We start from the raw sequence: 17473 nt of genomic DNA on the forward strand, positions 1-17473 counted from the left end.
TGAGTGAATTTATGTTCAAGGGTAGATCATTTATATAAAGTAAAAACAAAATTGGACCCAGAATTGAGCCTGGTGGAATGCCTTGTGAAATAATCATCCATTCAGAGAAAGAATTTTCCTTACTTGATGATATAACTACTCTTTGTTTTCTGTTTGTGAGGTATGACCTAAATCACTCTAAAGCACAACCCCCAATACTGTATCTTCCCATTTTATACAGGAAAAAGTGATGGTTTACACAGTCAAATGATTTTGTGAGGTCACAGAACAATCCTGCAACTTTTCTCAACTTGTTGATGGTGGAACTGATTTTTTTCACAAACTCATTAACGGCTTCTATTGTACTCTTGCCGTTTTGAAAGCCTTCCTGCTAATCCGAAATAAATAAATATGTTTGATTTCTCTATAATTTTTTAAATTTATGTTACCACCACTTTTTCAAATATTTTTGAAATAATCAGGAAACTATAGATATTTGGTGGTAGGTCCCCATATCTTCTCTTGGGCCTTTTTTAAACAAAGATTTTACCTATGCATACTTTAGGACATCTGGAAAGTGGCCTTCTTCAAGTGATTTATTAACTATTGAGCAAAGAAGGTGAGCTATTATGCTGGCAGCTGCTTTAACTACTTTGGTTGGTATGCCATCCCACCCAGCAGAATGTTTGTTTTTTAGCTATAATATAGTTTTCTCTACATCTTTAATTGAAATTTTCTCAAATTTGTTAGAGTATTCATGTGCCTTGTGTCTTAAATGTACTTTTTCTGCATAAGCATGTACATTTACAAATGATTTAGACACATTTATTAAAAAAGTGGTGAATGACTCTGATATCTGAGCCAGGTTTGTTACAATTTTAATACCCCACCTTAATTTTAGAAATATCTTTGCTGTCAGTTCTAATCCCCAGTTCTGATTTTATGATGGATTAGACTACCTTTGATTTGTTTCCATGAGCTGAGCTGTATTTATTATTAACCATTTCTTTTGCTGCTTTCACTAACCTTTTAAATATGGTTTTATACTGTTTAACATAGTTAATGAAAACAGGGTCTTTGTTGTATTACAGTTCCTTGTGCAGTTGTCTTTTTTTCACTGGATATTTTATTCCAGCAGTGACCCAATTTAGCTTATTAGACAATTTTGTCTGGCACACTCTAAGTGGAAATATTTCATTAAATACACATAAAAAATTTAAAAAAATATATGTTAAAATATACAGAGATTGGAATCTCATCTTGAACTTTCGACTACACCTCTTTTAATTTAGAGCAGAACAATTTTAAGTTTTCGACAGTAAAATGTCTTTTGCTGTACATTTTTCTTGTACTTTATTTATTTATATTAGTCATTTCAATAAACAAAGTACAATGGTCTGAAAGTCCTAAATCTACACACAGGTTCCTTGCATCATCGAATTTATAATTTGTTAGAATGTTATCAATGCAAGTTTCTGTATTGTCATTTTTTCTTGTGAATTCTGTGAAGTTTGTCTTGAACCCAAAATTTTGAATTAGGTCCATAAACTGTACTGAGTCACTGGTTTAATTGGATAAATTTGTATTGAAATCAGTGGCTATTAAAACCCTTTTCTTTTTGTCATTACTGACTTTCTGAAAAGACCCATTAACTTTGGTAAAAATAATTTTGTTGCTGCTGCATCTGGAATTCGGTATATTGATATAATGACAATATTTTGTTTTTCTAATTCAACTGAGCAACTTTCAAATACACCTTCTTCATTTAGGAAATTGAAATCATCATCCACTTTGTATTCTAAATAGTTACACTATGTGATCAAAAGTATCTGGACACCCCCAAAAACATATGTTTTTCATATTAGGTGCATTTTGCTGCCACCTGCTGCCAGGTAGTCCACATCAGCAACCTCAATAGTCATTATACATCGTGAAAGAGCAGAATGGGGTGCTCTGCGAAACTCACGGACTTCGAACGTGGTCAGGTGATTGAGTGTCACTTATGTCATATGTCTGTATGTGAAATTTCCACACTCCTAAAGATCACTAGGTCCACTGTTTCCTATGTGATAGTGAAGTGGAAATGTGAAGGGCCTTGTACAACACAAAAGGGTACAGGCCGATCTCGGCTGTTGACTGACAGAGACTGCCGACAGTTGTAGAGGGTCATAATGTGTAATAAGCAGACATCTATCGAGACCATCACACAGGAATTCCTAACTTCATCAGGATCCACTGTAAGTACTATGACAGTTAGGTGGGGGGTGAGAAAACTTGGATTTCATGATTGAGTGGCAGCTCTTAAGCCACACATCATGCTGATAAATGTCAAACAACGCCTCGCTTGGTGTAAGGAGTGTAAACATTGGATTACTGAGCAGTGGAAAAATGTTGTGTGGAGTGATGAATCATGGCACACACTGTGGTGATCTGATGGCAGGGTGTGGTTATGGTGAATGCCCGGTGAACATCATCTGCCAGTGTGTGTAGTGCCAACAGTAAAATTCAAAGGCGATGGTGTTATAGTGTGGTCATGTTTTTCATGGAGCGGGCTTGTACCCCTTGTTGTTTTGCATGGTCCTATCACAGCACACGCCTACACTGATGTTTTAAGCACCTTCTTGCTTCTGACTGTTGAAGAGCAATTCGGGGATGGCGATTGCATCTTTCAACATGATCGAGCACCTGTTCATAATGCAAAGCCTGTGATGGAGTGGTTACTTGACAATAATATCCCTGTAATGGACTGGCCTGCACAGAGTCTTGACCTGAATCCCACAGAAAACCTTTGGGATGTTTTGGAATGCCAATATCATGCTAGGCACCACCGACCAACACCAATACCTCTCCTCAGTACAGCACTCAATGAAGAATGGGCTGCCATTCCCCAAGAAACCTTGCAGCACCTGATTGAACATATGCCTGCAAGAGTGGAAACTGTCATCAAGGCTGAGGGTGGGCCAACACCATACTGAATTCCAGCATTAGTGATGGATGGTGCCACAAACTTTTAAGTCATTTTCATACAGGTGTCCGGATACTTTTGATCACATAGTGTATTACAAGTATGCGTGAGCCTCCATAGGTACTATTTCTTCTACAGAAACTTGAGGCTACACTGAAACTGTTTAACTTATTTAAAATTGTGACACACTCTTTTGTAAGCCAATATTCATTTAAACAAATAATTTTAATACTTTTGCATTCTGAGAGTAAAATCTGCAGTTCATCAATTTTAAACACTCTACCATTATGATTGGTTGTACCTAATCCATTAATGTTCAAATGCATTCTGAAAGTGCTTGTATTTCTGTCTAAAGTCTCAAAATTAGCATTGTTTGTAAGATTTCTACATTGACTCTTTTCTGTTTTCTTATTTATACTAAAGTATATATGTACAGTTAAACATTTCATTCTATTTAACATTGTGGTGTCCTCTTCCTTGTGCCTGATGTTAAAAGAATTTTCAGGTGGAATGGAGGCACTATTTTTCACCTGCCTGTTTCACTACACATTTCACTTGCAGTTGTTTCCTCTTCTTCTGTTGGTGGGGGATGTTTTATCTGCTGATTATGGTCCAGATGGCACTGTAGATAGTGCTGTTACTCCTATGATTTGCACTTCGTGGAACAATCGGTTTGACTGGGGTAAAGGAACGGCCACTGAGCTAGATGTGCCATGAACCTTCCTCAAGATTTCTGCAATTTTTTTACAAATGAGACTTTTTCCCTTCCCATTAAGGTGCAAACAATGTCTGGTATAGAAATCTCTATCCATATCCTCAGTGTCATGAAAGAATGTGTTTTTGAAGGCTTGGTAGATTTTATAAAACTGCCTGTTGGCTTTTTCAGTCTCCTTGTTTACACAGGAGAAACTTGGGAGGTTGAATCTGTGTGGTATTCCCAAAAAAATTGTTGTTTGTTTCTCTAGTAGCATCAGTATTTTTGTTAATGACTTTGTGGTATGTTTGAGTTCATTTTTATACACGTTGTTGGAGCCTGCAATTAATACCCTGCATTGTTCATTACTGGTATTGGAGCAGTTCTTTATGATTTCACACATGGATGCACTTGGTTTGATGAAACTGCTTGTGTTTAAACAATGTTCTTATTGTAAAAGTTTGGTGATTCCTCCCTCACGACTGTTGGAATATCATGCTAGGCACCACTGTTATTCTTCTGCTCTTTAATTTCATTCGTCTGGCTTACTGTAGGTGGAATAATTTCAGGTTTAGTGACTGTATTTAGTGGTGTGAGAGAGTTATTATGTTTGTTATTTACCTGCACTGCTGTAATTCCATTTTAGTAATATATTGGTTTGATGGGTAAATGAATGGACAGAAGCCCACTGAATATTTGTTCTCTGATGAATCAAAATTTATTATTTGGCATCACAACAAAAATTTTTACATCAGGAGAGAGTATGAAATATGAAACAACACAATGTTTGTGTGTAATACATACCAGTTCCATCGTGGCAGACTCATGAGTGTATGCAGCAATCAGTAGTGGGGACATACAGGTCTTTTAATAATTGGGAATAGTTCTTTGACTGATCAAAAGTACTGGGGTTGAGCTTCTCCAGAAATTTGTTCTGTTATGTGATGGTACCACAGGCAGTTCTTTACTCTTTATGGAAGGAACTCAAATGATGGACAACTAAGAGAGAATGTCATTTAAATTCTGTGGATAGCATCTACTGAATATATCTGGGATTCACCCAAAAAACAAACTGCAGTATGCCAGCATCTCCCATAACTGTTCCAGAAGGGAGACCAATTCTCTTGATGAGTGGCATAATAAAAAGTCTCATAGATTTCCTGTCACAGGAATGAGGAACAGTGTCAGCTGTTCATGGTGGGCACACACTGTATTAGGCAAAATGTACCACATTTACTTTACCTGTTCTTTTGGAATTTTACTGGTGTAAAATTGTCCTCTCATGTCTTTTATCAATATATTTAAGTATGTTACAAATTATCTAGCAGATACAATTTGAATGAATTGAAAGATTATCTTTATATTATGCATTATATCCTGTCAGTTTCCCCTATCTCTTTTGCCATTTGACCATCAAGACTTGGACAAGGTCAGTCTTATGAAATTATAATTTTATCTTTGTTGCATTTCAGATGACATACTTCTACAATCAACAGATTTTGCTCAGCTACAATTAATTAATTTCATTCAACTGAATTTTATGTAATACTGTTTTCTGCAGCATCTGACACTAGGAAGAAGAAAATTAAAATGATAAGGATAGAAACTGTTATCTTTGATTTTAATTACTTACCTGACTGTCAAGGCCAATACAAAGCAACATTAAGAAAAATAAACATGACCATACTGGAGCACCAGGCAACTGTAGAACAGCAGATGGATAAGCAAGAAATGCCAGCCCTGGTCCTGAAAAATGTTAACTTAACTTCAATTTTTTTTCAACACAACAACAACACAAAGCATGAAGACTATAGTTTAGAGGCAACATGTTGACAATAAAGTTTTCTTTGCTTTTATGTTGTACACTTTGGAAAGAGGGAAGGCAGGAAGGATGCTGAAGATCTAGCTGACAATGACATAATTAGATGAGTTCTCATCCTTTTCTAATAATGCATCCTGATATTTGCCTTGATTGGTTTAGGGAAAACACAGAAAACCTGCATCAAGATGATCATGCGGGAATTTGAGAACTGGTCTCACCAGCTCTGAGTCTGAAGTGCTAAACAGTGTGCCACACTGCTTGGTGGAACTGAAGACGCTGGATTCTGTTTACAGAAGGATGAAGCTCATGCAATGTTCGAGTCTTACCACTGCAAATCATTGCTTAGTTGTGTGGCTGGGAGTTGTGGTATTGTGTATCTGTCAAATAATTTTTTTAAGGCTGTAAAATGGATATTAATAATTCAGGATAAATTACTGCCCTAATTAATGGTTAAAACTAACCTAACCATCAGGAACACAAATGTCATAAAGTATGATGGCTTGTTATCATGTTGTAATCTATTTTCATCTACTTCTGTGCAAAATATATTTTATTCAATAATGCTATGCAGAGGGCATTTAAACAAATTTTTAGTTTAAAAATGTTTAATGATAATTTGGTTGACTAGTGGCTACTAAAAACTATGTAGAGTCGATTATATTAATGAAAACTTGCTAATACACTGAAAAAAAATGCAAGGTGTACTATAGAATGTTCTAAAACCTCATAAATTTTGAGCATTTGTTTTCTATAGGCATATAAGATTTGAATCACAGTAACGAGGAGCACAGAAATGAACACTACCTTTCTCTTATATATATATATATATATATATATATATATATATATATATATATATATATATATATATATATATATATATATATATATATATAGTAGTTATCTGAAATTTTAGTATCATTTTACAAGCTGTATTTTCCTGATTCTTATAGTTTAAAGTATAACTTACTTTTCTTTGAGTGCCATAATAAAAACATTCTTTGTAGGAGCATCTTATTTAATGGAATATTCATTGTTTAAAATTTATAAGTCTGTTTACACTCAATATTTCTGTTACAATATCATATGTCAGTTGAAGAAAAAGTTCTATTTTATTCATCAAAAGCATGACAAAACACACTGTCATACAATGCGATACCCATGTGCCAACAGCAGCAAAGAACTAGAGCTACCAAAGATATTCTGCATCACTAGTTCACATATTCGAAGAGTACTAAGATACAATAACACTGATCACACAAACAATTTTACACTTTCCTACATTTCCAACTCCATGGCTGAGGTTGTTAATGCAAACTTATGTGGTGGAATTGGACATGGGTAAACCGGTTGGAATCCTGGCGGCAGAAATATTTTCACTGCCAGTATTTGGTTGGCAAGGGGAGGAGAGGTGGTAGTATAAAGTTCATGACCACTAGATTTTGCACCCACCCACCCACCCACCCACCCACACACACACACACACACACACACACACACACACACACACACACACACACATGCACATTATACATATGTAGTATTACAAAAAAGTTGTAATGGAGCCTGTTGTATATCATGAAGTAAACACCATGTCGATGAAACCCTTCATCGTATGTAACTTCACAAATGTTAACCTCTTTTTTAAGAATGTCAGCTTTCTGTCTGCTAGTTGGTGTATAACTCACTCTAATCTACTTCTTAACTAGCTGATGGATATAATGACATAATGTGTCTGTGTGTTTAGATTGCTTATGAAGTAAATGTGTTGAAACTTAGATTATCTAGTTGTAAATTAGGAACTGAGGACTCATTGCCATATATAACTTCCTACAAAAACTGATCTAACCATGTAAGTGATTTGGAAGCATCACTTGAAGCCACATATTCAACATCCATTGAAGCCTTAATTTTGCACATAACTGGACAACCTTGAAACTTGAGAAAATTACCACTTGTTGTCATGTGTATGGTCAGTATAATCTTGAACTCTTTAAACAACATTAACAGCCTGTACTCTGTGTTAAGTACAATAGAGCATTGATTATCTGAACATTAGTCAACCAAATGAATGCTTAACTGAACTGTTACTTGCACACTTGTGCCACTATTCCCCCTGTAACTGGATGGATAGAACGATTTTCGTGAAATGGTTTATGGAAGTTTTGCACCCTCTGTGAAAGCTCATTAGTTAAAGAATGGTTAAAGGGAGAAAACATTACTGCTACTTGACAATGCACCAACTCATTCATCATGTGTTTGTTACCTTAAATGAGGATGATGAGTTCTTAGCAGTGATGTTTCTTCCATCTAACGTAATCTCTTTATTACAACTCATGGAACAAGGTGTTACTGAGACATTCAAATGATATTATAGGAGAAAATTGTCACATAGGCTATTTTTAGAAAGAGAAGAGGCAGGAGAAGGAAGGTTGTGAAGAAACCATAAAAATATTAATTTGGTAGATGCATCCTACGTGATCAGAGCAGCATGAGATATGTAAAGAAACAGAAATTGAAAAATAGCCTGGAATAAAAGTTTGTCTGTATCAGAAAGTTCTTAAAGTCTAATTGAAAATGACAAACAGAATGATATGTCTGAAATGCTCAGCATGCTAAAAGGACTCAATTTCCATGAATGCAATGAAGAAGATGGTGAAGAATGGATGAACGTTGATGATGCAGCTCCAGGGCATCAAACCATGCAGGATAGTGAAACTGTAAACTTCTGCACTGATAAACCTGATGCTGCCAGTGTCTTTCTCATGAAATTGTGATCCAGAAAACGTAGATGAATACATACCAGTTGCTTCAGAAGCACTTAGCTGTTTAGATACTGCCTTACAATGATTTGAAGCTCAAGATGAAAGCAACTGTTCTGAGATATCTGCCCTGGAAAATGTGTGACTTAGCTTCCTGTAAGTTGGTAGGCTTGCTTAGACACATCAAAATTAAGGATTTTTTTTAAATAATTAATTCTAGACATATGTACTGTATGTGCAAAATGCCTATGTATTACATTTTTTTGCTAGACTGTACTACATAAATTCCTGCTGTACTTGCCTTTTTAATATCAAAAGAGATTCATGTTATTATAAATATTTGTAGTTTGTATTGGTAAACTGGTAAATAAAAATGTAAAGACTGATTATTTGACTAAACCCATTTTTCAGACATCCATGTCCCCCAATTAGTTTGTATGATTGACATTCTGTACATAAATATTTCAAATATTTCATGCTGGAGTTCTATATTATTAAAAGGAGATGATTCACCAACTCTCCATCATGGTTCAGTTAATAATATAATTATTAAAAATATGTCATGCCATATTTACATAAAATTCTCTCCATTTATGCAGACGGATTTCTTTGAACACAGTTGTTGAATTTGTTGATTTGTAGTCCCAGGTAGCAATCAACATCATTTACAGTGATGTGAAAATGATCACCCAATTGCTCTGTACATTTACTTATTGAATCAGCTGAGTCCATTATCAATCTATCATTAATGTGAAAAAGAAGTATAATGCTATCAGCATAGAACACACATGGATCAGTACAGCTCTCCCATACATTACAGTCCCTGAGAAACTTAATAAGACATTTGTACTGGAATTTTGAAGTTTACTTCAGCCTACAGAGTCCTTCCAGCAATTTACACACATGCCCTGTACCATCATCATTGTCCTCTTCTTCCAAAACACCACTGACAAATGCAGTCTTTACATCAATCTGTTCATACACTGATTACACTGAACTGCTACACACAAAAGAGCTCTCACTACCTCAAATCTTACTATCTATATATGTCAATCTAATCTTCCTTTTGCTGTTAATCAAGTCTTAATTACTTTATTATTTTCATTAAATTTTTCAGCAAAAACTACTAAATTTCAACCACCTCACTTGATTTAGCCATATTTCTTAATTCCCATACTTAATCCTTATTCAGAGAATTCATTTCTGTTTCCATAGCCAGCTTCCAGTCAGACACTGTTCATAGAAGCTGCTATCAGTCATTGTTTCTGTAACAGAATCTTTTAAAAATGACTGCAAATAGAGTTTATTTTGATCATCATATATTTCACGTCAGCTTTGCAGTGTGTCATAAATTTCAGTGATCAGGACTTTTCTAATGAAAAATTTCACAGCCAAACAGTAAGATTATTTTCACTATTAGAGACAGCAACAGCAACTGCAGTTTTATTCTTGAAAAATGCATATGCTTTACCATCACTTTCAAATATTTTGTCAATTAATGTTCTTTTTTTCTGGCCATCTTGACAGAAAATAAGTTACAAGCTCCATCTGGACACTACCAGACACCTTCAAAATATCATTCTGTCCATCGAATACCCACATATGAATTTGATACATGTTAAATGCTTCCATTTTTATGACACGTTTGAAAGTGGTCATCATTCTTGGAGTTTCAAGTGGTGAACATGTAGTATACTAACCACATCAGTGTGTAACGTGATGAGTTGTACCTCTTCCATTGTACTACTCATTATTTTCCAGTTTCTTATATCTAGAAAAGAATAAAGAGCTTTTGAGCTGAGAGGAACAAACGTTATTGTTTTTCAGTACCACATCTTTATGACTTGAGAGAAAAGACCTGTGTAAACAAACGAATTGAAAGTGCAAATATAGAGATGCAAAATATTTGCAGGCATTTTGAAAATGTAACATTCGTGAACATGAGAAATTTGGCGAACAGATTCCACACAACACATGGTTTTCAACTAAATAAACTTGGGAAAAACCTTATAGTAACAAAAATTTTGGATGTAGTAAATAAAATCTCAACTGTGCAGTGTGATGATAAAGGATTCATATCTCTCATGGGCAAGAAACTTGTGTTACCTGGAGACTCAAATGGGAAATCTACTGTCAGCAAAGCTACAACTCTCCAAGATAAAAGTGAGATTTTGTTAACACAAGTGGACACCCCAAATGCAAGCAGGTCACAGAACAGCACAGTAGTTGTGGAAGAGCAAACATCAGAAATAAGTGAAACAGCAGCAATGCCATTATCAGCAGCAGTAGCAGCAACAGCAGCAACAATAATAGTAGCAATAATAGTAGTTGTAGGTTCTACAACTGGAGCAGCAGTTATGAGTAATGACAACTTAATAAGACAGTCTGATAACAAATCAAAAGCCATATGGGATACTGTGAAGACTGAAATAGGAAAGAGATGCAAAGACTAGGATATAATTCTCAAAAACACAGAAAATGTGAAAAAAAACAAGATTTGCCAAATTACATCAACAATTATTTCATAAATGCAACAACTTCATTAATCTTGAAATTTACAAACCAAGAAAAACGTGAATTTCCAAAAGCTGTTTGTAGCATGACGCTAGATGCAACAGATGAACATGAAGTGTTCAAAGTAATAAAAAGCTTGAAACCTAAAATGTTAGCAGGAGTAGATGAGGTGCCTGTTATATCATAACAATGACAGCTGCACAAATTGCAAGGCGATTGGCACACATAGCCAACTTATCATTTAGTGAAGGCCTAGAAAGGATGAAAATGTCAAAAGTGAAGCCATTATTCAAAAATGCTAACAAGCACAAGGTAGAAAACTATTGACCAATACCCCTCCTTCCAGAATTTTCTAAAATAGAAAAATTAATGAAGCACAGAATCAACAAATATCTAAATGACCATAAGTTACTAAATAGAAATCAGCATGGCTTCCAGGCAGGTAAAATGACAGAACCAGCACTAATATGCTACAATGAACAAATAATCAAAAATCTAGAAGAAGACAACAGTGTAGTTGCACTGATGTCAGATTATGCCAGCCACAAAATAAATTTAGTATCAGATGCAAAAAAACTGGAAATAGGAGAGCTGCAAGGCAGTATTGTTGTTGTGGTCTTCAGTCCCGAGACTGGTTTGATGCAGCTCTCCATGCTACTCTATCCTGTGCAAGCTTCTTCATCTCCCAGTACCTACTGCAACCTACATCCTTCTGAATCTGCTTAGTATATTCATCTCTTGGTCTCCCCCTACGATTTTTACCCTCCACGCTGCCCTCCAATACTAAATTGGTGATCCCTTGATGCCTCAGAACATGTCCTACCAACCGATCCCTTCTTCTGGTCAAGTTTTCCCACAAACTCCTCTTCTCCCCAATTCTATTCAATACCTCCTCATTAGTTATGTGATCTACCCATCTAATCTTCAGCATTCTTCTGTAGCACCACATTTCGAAAGCTTCTATTCTCTTCTTGTCCAAACTATTTACCGTCCATGTTTCACTTCCATACATGGCTACACTCCATACAAATACTTTCAGAAATGACTTCCTGACACTTAAATCTATACTCGATGTTAGCATATTTCTCTTCTTCAGAAACGCTTTCCTTGCCATTGCCAGTCTACATTTTATATCCTCTCTACTTCGACCATCATCAGTTATTTTGCTCCCCAAATAGCAGAACTTGTTTACTACTTTAAGCGTGTCATTTCCTAATCTAATTCCCTCAGCATCACCCGATTTAATTTGACTAGATTCCATTATCCTCGTTTTATTTTTGTTGATGTTCATCTTATATCCTCCTTTCAAGACACTGTCCGTTCCGTTCAACTGCTCTTCCAAGTCCTTTGCTGTCTCTGACAGAATTACAATGTCATCGGCGAACCTCAGAGTTTTTATTTCTTATCCATGGATTTTAATACCTACTCCGAATTTTTCTTTTGTTACCTTTACTGCTTGCTCAATATACAGATTGAATAACATCGGGGAGAGGCTACAACCCTGTCTTACTCCCTTCCCAACCACTGCTTCCCTTTCATGTCCCTCGACTCTTATAACTGCCATCTGGTTTCTGTACAAATTGTAAATAGCCTTTCGCTCCCTGTATTTTACCCCTGCCACCTTTAGAATATGAAAGCAAGTATTCCAGTCAACAGTGTCAAAAGCTTTCTCTAAGTCTACAAATGCTAGAACCGTAGGTTTGCCTTTCCTTAATCTTTCTTCTAAGATAAGTCTAAGGTCAGTATTGCCTCACGTGTTCCAGTATTTCTACGGAAAACAAACTGATCTTCCCCGAGGTCGGCTTCTACTAGTTTTTCCATTCGTCTGTAAAGAATTCATGTTAGTATTTTGCAGCTGTGGCTTATTAAACTGATAGTTCGATAATTTTCACATCTTTCAACACCTACTTTCTTTGGGATTGGAATTATTATATTCTTCTTGAAGTCTGAGGGTATTTTGCCTGTTTCATACATCTTGCTCACCAGATGGTAGAGTTTTGTCAGGACTGGCTCTCCCAAGGCCGTCAGTAGTTCCAATGGAATGTTGTCTACTCCGGGGGCCTTGTTTCGACTCAGGTCTTTCAGTGCTCTGTCAAACTCTTCACGCAGTATCGTATCTCCCATTTCAACTTCATCTACATCCTCTTCCATTTCCATAATATTGTCCTCAAGTACATCGCCCTTGTATAGACTCTCTATATACTCCTTCCACCTTTCTGCTTTCCCTTCTTTGCTTAGAACTGGGTTTCCATCTGAGCTCTTGATATTCATACAAGTGGCTCTCTTTTCTCCAAAGGTCTCTTTAATTTTCCTGTAGGCAGTATCTATCTTACCCCTAGTGAGGTAAGCCTCTACATCCTTACATTTGACCTCTAGCCATCCCTGCTTAGCCATTTTGCACTTCCTGTCGATCTCATTTTTGAGACGTTTGTATTCCTTTTTGCCTGCTTCATTTACTGCATTTTTATATTTTCTCCTTTCATCAATTAAATTCAATATTTCTTCTGTTACCCAAGGATTTCTACTAGCCCTCGTCTTTTTACCTACTTGATCCTCTGCTGCCTTCACTACTTCATCCCTCAAAGCTACCCATTCTTCTTCTACTGTATTTCTTTCCCCAATTCCTGTCAATTGTTCCCTTATGCTCTCCCTGAAACTCTGTACAACCTCTGGTTCTTTCAGTTTATCCAGGTCCCATCTCCTTAAATTCCCACCTTTTTGCAGTTTCTTCAGTTTTAATCTACAGGTCATAACCAATAGATTGTGGTCAGAGTCCACATCTGCCCCTGGAAATGTCTTACAATTTAAAACCTGGTTCCTAAATCTCTGTCTTACCATTATATAATCTATCTGATACCTTTTAGTATCTCCAGGGTGCTTCCATGTATACAACCTTCTATCATGATTCTTAAACCAAGTGTTAGCTATGATTAAGTTGTGCTCTGTGCAAAATTCTACCAGGCTTAGTATCTATCTTGGCCACAATAATGCGTTCACTATGCTGTTTGTAGTAGCTTACCCGCACTCCTATTTTCCTATTCATTATTAAAGCTACTCCTGCATTACCCCTATTTGACTTTGTGTTTATAACCCTGTAGTCACCTGACCAGAAGTCTTGTTCCTTCTGCCATCGAACTTCACTAATTCCCACTATATCTAACTTTAACCTATCCATTTCCCTTTTTAAATTTTCTAACCTACCTGCCCGATTAAGGGATCTGACATTCCACGCTCCGATCCGTAGAATGCCAGTTTTCTTCCTCCTGATAACGACATCCTCTTGAGTAGTCCCCGCCCGGAAATCCGAATGGGGGACTATTTTACCTCCGGAATATTTTACCCAAGAGGATGCCATCATCATATAATCATACAGTAAAGCTGCATGCCCTGGGGAAAAATTACGGCCATAGTTTCCCCTTGCTTTCAGCCGTTCACAGTACCAGCACAGCAAGGCTGTTTTGGTTATTGTTACAAGGCCAGATCAGTCAATCATCCAGACTGTTGCCCTTGCAACTACTGAAAATGCTGCTGCCCCTCTTCAGGAACCACACGTTTGTCTGGCCTCTCAACAGATACCCCTCCGTTGTGGTTGCACCCACGGTACGGCTATCTGTATCGCTGAGGCACGCAAGCCTCCCCACCAACGGCAAGGTCCATGGTTCATGGCGGGGGGGGGGGGGGGGGGGGGGGGGTATTATGGGTCCCTTATTGTTCCTTGTCTATATAAATGACTTTCACACCTCAGATGGAGCAGCAAAGGCCATACTATTCGCAGATGACACTAGTGTGATAACAGGTGAACCAAAGTAAATGCTGCAAACAACTACTGATCAAGTAATAAAAAAGGTCCACACTTGGTTCAAAGCAAACCAGTTGACATCAAATGCAAATAAAACAAATTTATGCAGTTTGGGAAAATATGTCAAAATGTAAATCTTGATCTGTTGTTGGGTAACAAGGCAATAGACAGAGTGGCATCAGCAAAACTGCTGGGGATTCATGTAGATGAAAATCTTAATTTTAATGATCAGGTAATGAAGCTTATGCAGAAACTTAACTCAGCTTGTTTTGCTCTTAGAATTATTGCCAATGTCTGTACTGCAGATGGTGCCAGGATGACATATTTTGGCTATTTTCAGTCTCTTGCAACATACAGAATAGCATTTTGGGATTCCACAACTTGCCATCTAAAACAAATTTTTCTGTTACAGAAGAGGGCTATCCAAATAATAACATACAGTCATCCACTGATACAATGCAAACCCTTATTCAACAAGCTTAAAGTTCTAACAATATCTTCCTTATATGTATACAAATGCGTGTTATATGTTAGAGACCACCTTGCCGATTTTCAGACAAATGCCGACTTACATAACTACTCAGAATAGCACAGCACTCCATATTCAGCGAACAAAAAGAACACACAAAAAAGGTATGTGAACCATATTGGTACAAAACTCTACAACATACTGCCAGCAAACATCAGAAAGTTAGAAGATAAAAAGAGATTTAAATTAGAATTTAAAGAATTTCACTTGAACAGTGTTTTTAATTGATAAATGACTAGGCCAATAAATAATTTTGGTAATGTTTATATTATGGCAAAACTTAAAACACACTCTTTCATCCCCTACTGTTAATTTTGTATATCTAATGGACAGCTGTTGAGTGTGGTAAAATCTTTACTGAATTATTGTAATGAATATAAGGGCTTCCTGTTTAGGGAAGACAAAAGTAAAGCCTTAAGGCAAACAGGCTAAGAAGTTACAACACTGTTAGTATACATGTATTAAAAGTTGTATTATCGTGTCTTGTATGACCAAGTATTATTCTTTATACAAAATTGTATTATTCTGTGCACTACTTAATGTAAAAATTTGTATGTTCCTTTTCCATAAATTTTTTCCCATAAATTTACTTTTGGACAACATCCATACAATATTTATTGTCTATGGATGGATAAATAAATAAATAAAATAAAAATATAGCACAGCTTAAGGAGGAGCCAAAGGCAAAACACATCTGTGTCACTCAATGACAATTGTTTTATGTTTCAAGTTACGAAACTCACAGATAAGTCACAGTAACATCCTATTTGACAACATTCAGGATCTTGAAAGTAAAGTTTAATTACTGGGGGAGTCATTGCCACAAAATAAGCACTGGTATTCTTTCTTATGTTTATCTGAACATTTGCTTAAAGCAGGACAAATAGAATACTATGTACCAGAAGGTTATAAACATGGAAACAGTTTTCGCAGATTCCAGTACCGTAATCGTGGTACTGTTATCATGTTTAAAATGAAAGAGAGTTTAGAGCACTAGATCTAAGTTGGGCATTTGTAGAGAAACACTTTGAAATTACTGGAATCATATGTGATGTAATGAAACTTATCTTAGTATGTATTTACCATTCCCCTGACTCAGATGAAAAGACTATTTTAGATATTTTAGACATTGTACACTGCCACGTAACAAAGTGGAAACAACATGCAACTATAACTGTGGGACATCAATTCAAGTTTAGACATAACATGTAACAAACCCAGTGTACATAAGTTACTGAATATGCTAAGGCAACACAACTTCCATCATGTAAATTCAGAACTGACAAGACTAAAAGCATGCTTAGATAATGCTTTTATCACTGTGCTCATGATATGTACTCCACCAATGTGCAGAAATTTGATTTCTCAGACAACTCCATTTTAACGGTAAAGTTATGACATTTTATAGAAGAGATGGGAACAAGGCTGGACAAATGTTATCAAAATCTAATACTTTAATACTCAGAAAAAAGAATCTCAGAAAACTAACACACCAACTAAGCATAACTCCTGGGACAAATTATTTCAAAGATGCGATTCCAATGCCCAAACAGTTCATGAAACACTCTGTAACTACTTAATAGGTATGTTAAAAGCTCATTTTGTTCCAAGCAAATATCATAAAACAAGAAAGGGTAAATTGTGGTACAGGAGAATGTAAAAAATAAGTTACTACCATTAAAGTGCCTTGGCAAAGTAAATAATTTTCTGGGCACAAAAACGTGCAGTAAGAGTTATATGTGGTGTGAACTCAAGAACATCCTGCAGAAGCCTGTTCAGGGAACTAGGAATACTAACTACTGCTTCCCAATATATTTATTCCTTAATGAAATGTGTCATTAAAAATATATCACTTTTTCAAACCAACAGCTCAATTTATGGAATCAATACTAGAAATAAGAATAATCTTCACAAGGATTTAAAGTCACTTAGTCTTGTACAAAAAGTCTGCATTATTCAGGAACACACACTTTCAATAACTTACCAGCAGCCATAAAAATATAACTTCTGCACCATTCCAGTGCAGTAATGTGTTAATTGTAAATACGTATTATAGTAGTTGTATTACATGTTTATTACCTTATAAATAAATAAAAAACCTTTTTTATTTTAAATTCAGTGCATTAGTATTTGTAAAATGACTTTCATATAGTGTTCATTAAAAAATGATGATCATTCCACTTGGGACCTGTGGAATGGTACTTTAGCTTATTTGTTTTAGTTGTAAATATTTGTCATGTATTGTTGTTTTTCTGACATGTTCCACATCCTGGAGGACCTCCTCACTACAGATCAATTGGAATGAAAGTAAATCTAATCTAATCTAATTTAAGAAGGGCAGTAAATCTGATACAGCAAACTACAGGCCAATTTCTCTTATTTCAGAACTAGCCAGAGTATTTGAAGGCA

At 36.0% G+C, this 17473-nt stretch overlaps 1 protein-coding gene across 2 annotated transcripts in view; it reads right to left on the bottom strand.

The window, feature by feature from the left end:
* The window catches only part of LOC126184570 (sodium- and chloride-dependent GABA transporter 1), a 382301-nt gene that overhangs the window by 24517 nt on the left and 340311 nt on the right, over positions 1-17473 (bottom strand). For both annotated transcript variants that reach the window (XM_049926999.1, XM_049926998.1), the window contains exon 9: positions 5272-5384. In XM_049926999.1, coding sequence (XP_049782956.1) covers positions 5272-5384 — 113 coding nt within the window. The remainder of the gene's footprint in view (positions 1-5271; positions 5385-17473) is intronic.

This window comes from Schistocerca cancellata, chromosome 4, assembly GCF_023864275.1.
Source record: "Schistocerca cancellata isolate TAMUIC-IGC-003103 chromosome 4, iqSchCanc2.1, whole genome shotgun sequence".
NCBI classification, from domain to species: Eukaryota; Metazoa; Arthropoda; class Insecta; order Orthoptera; family Acrididae; genus Schistocerca; species Schistocerca cancellata.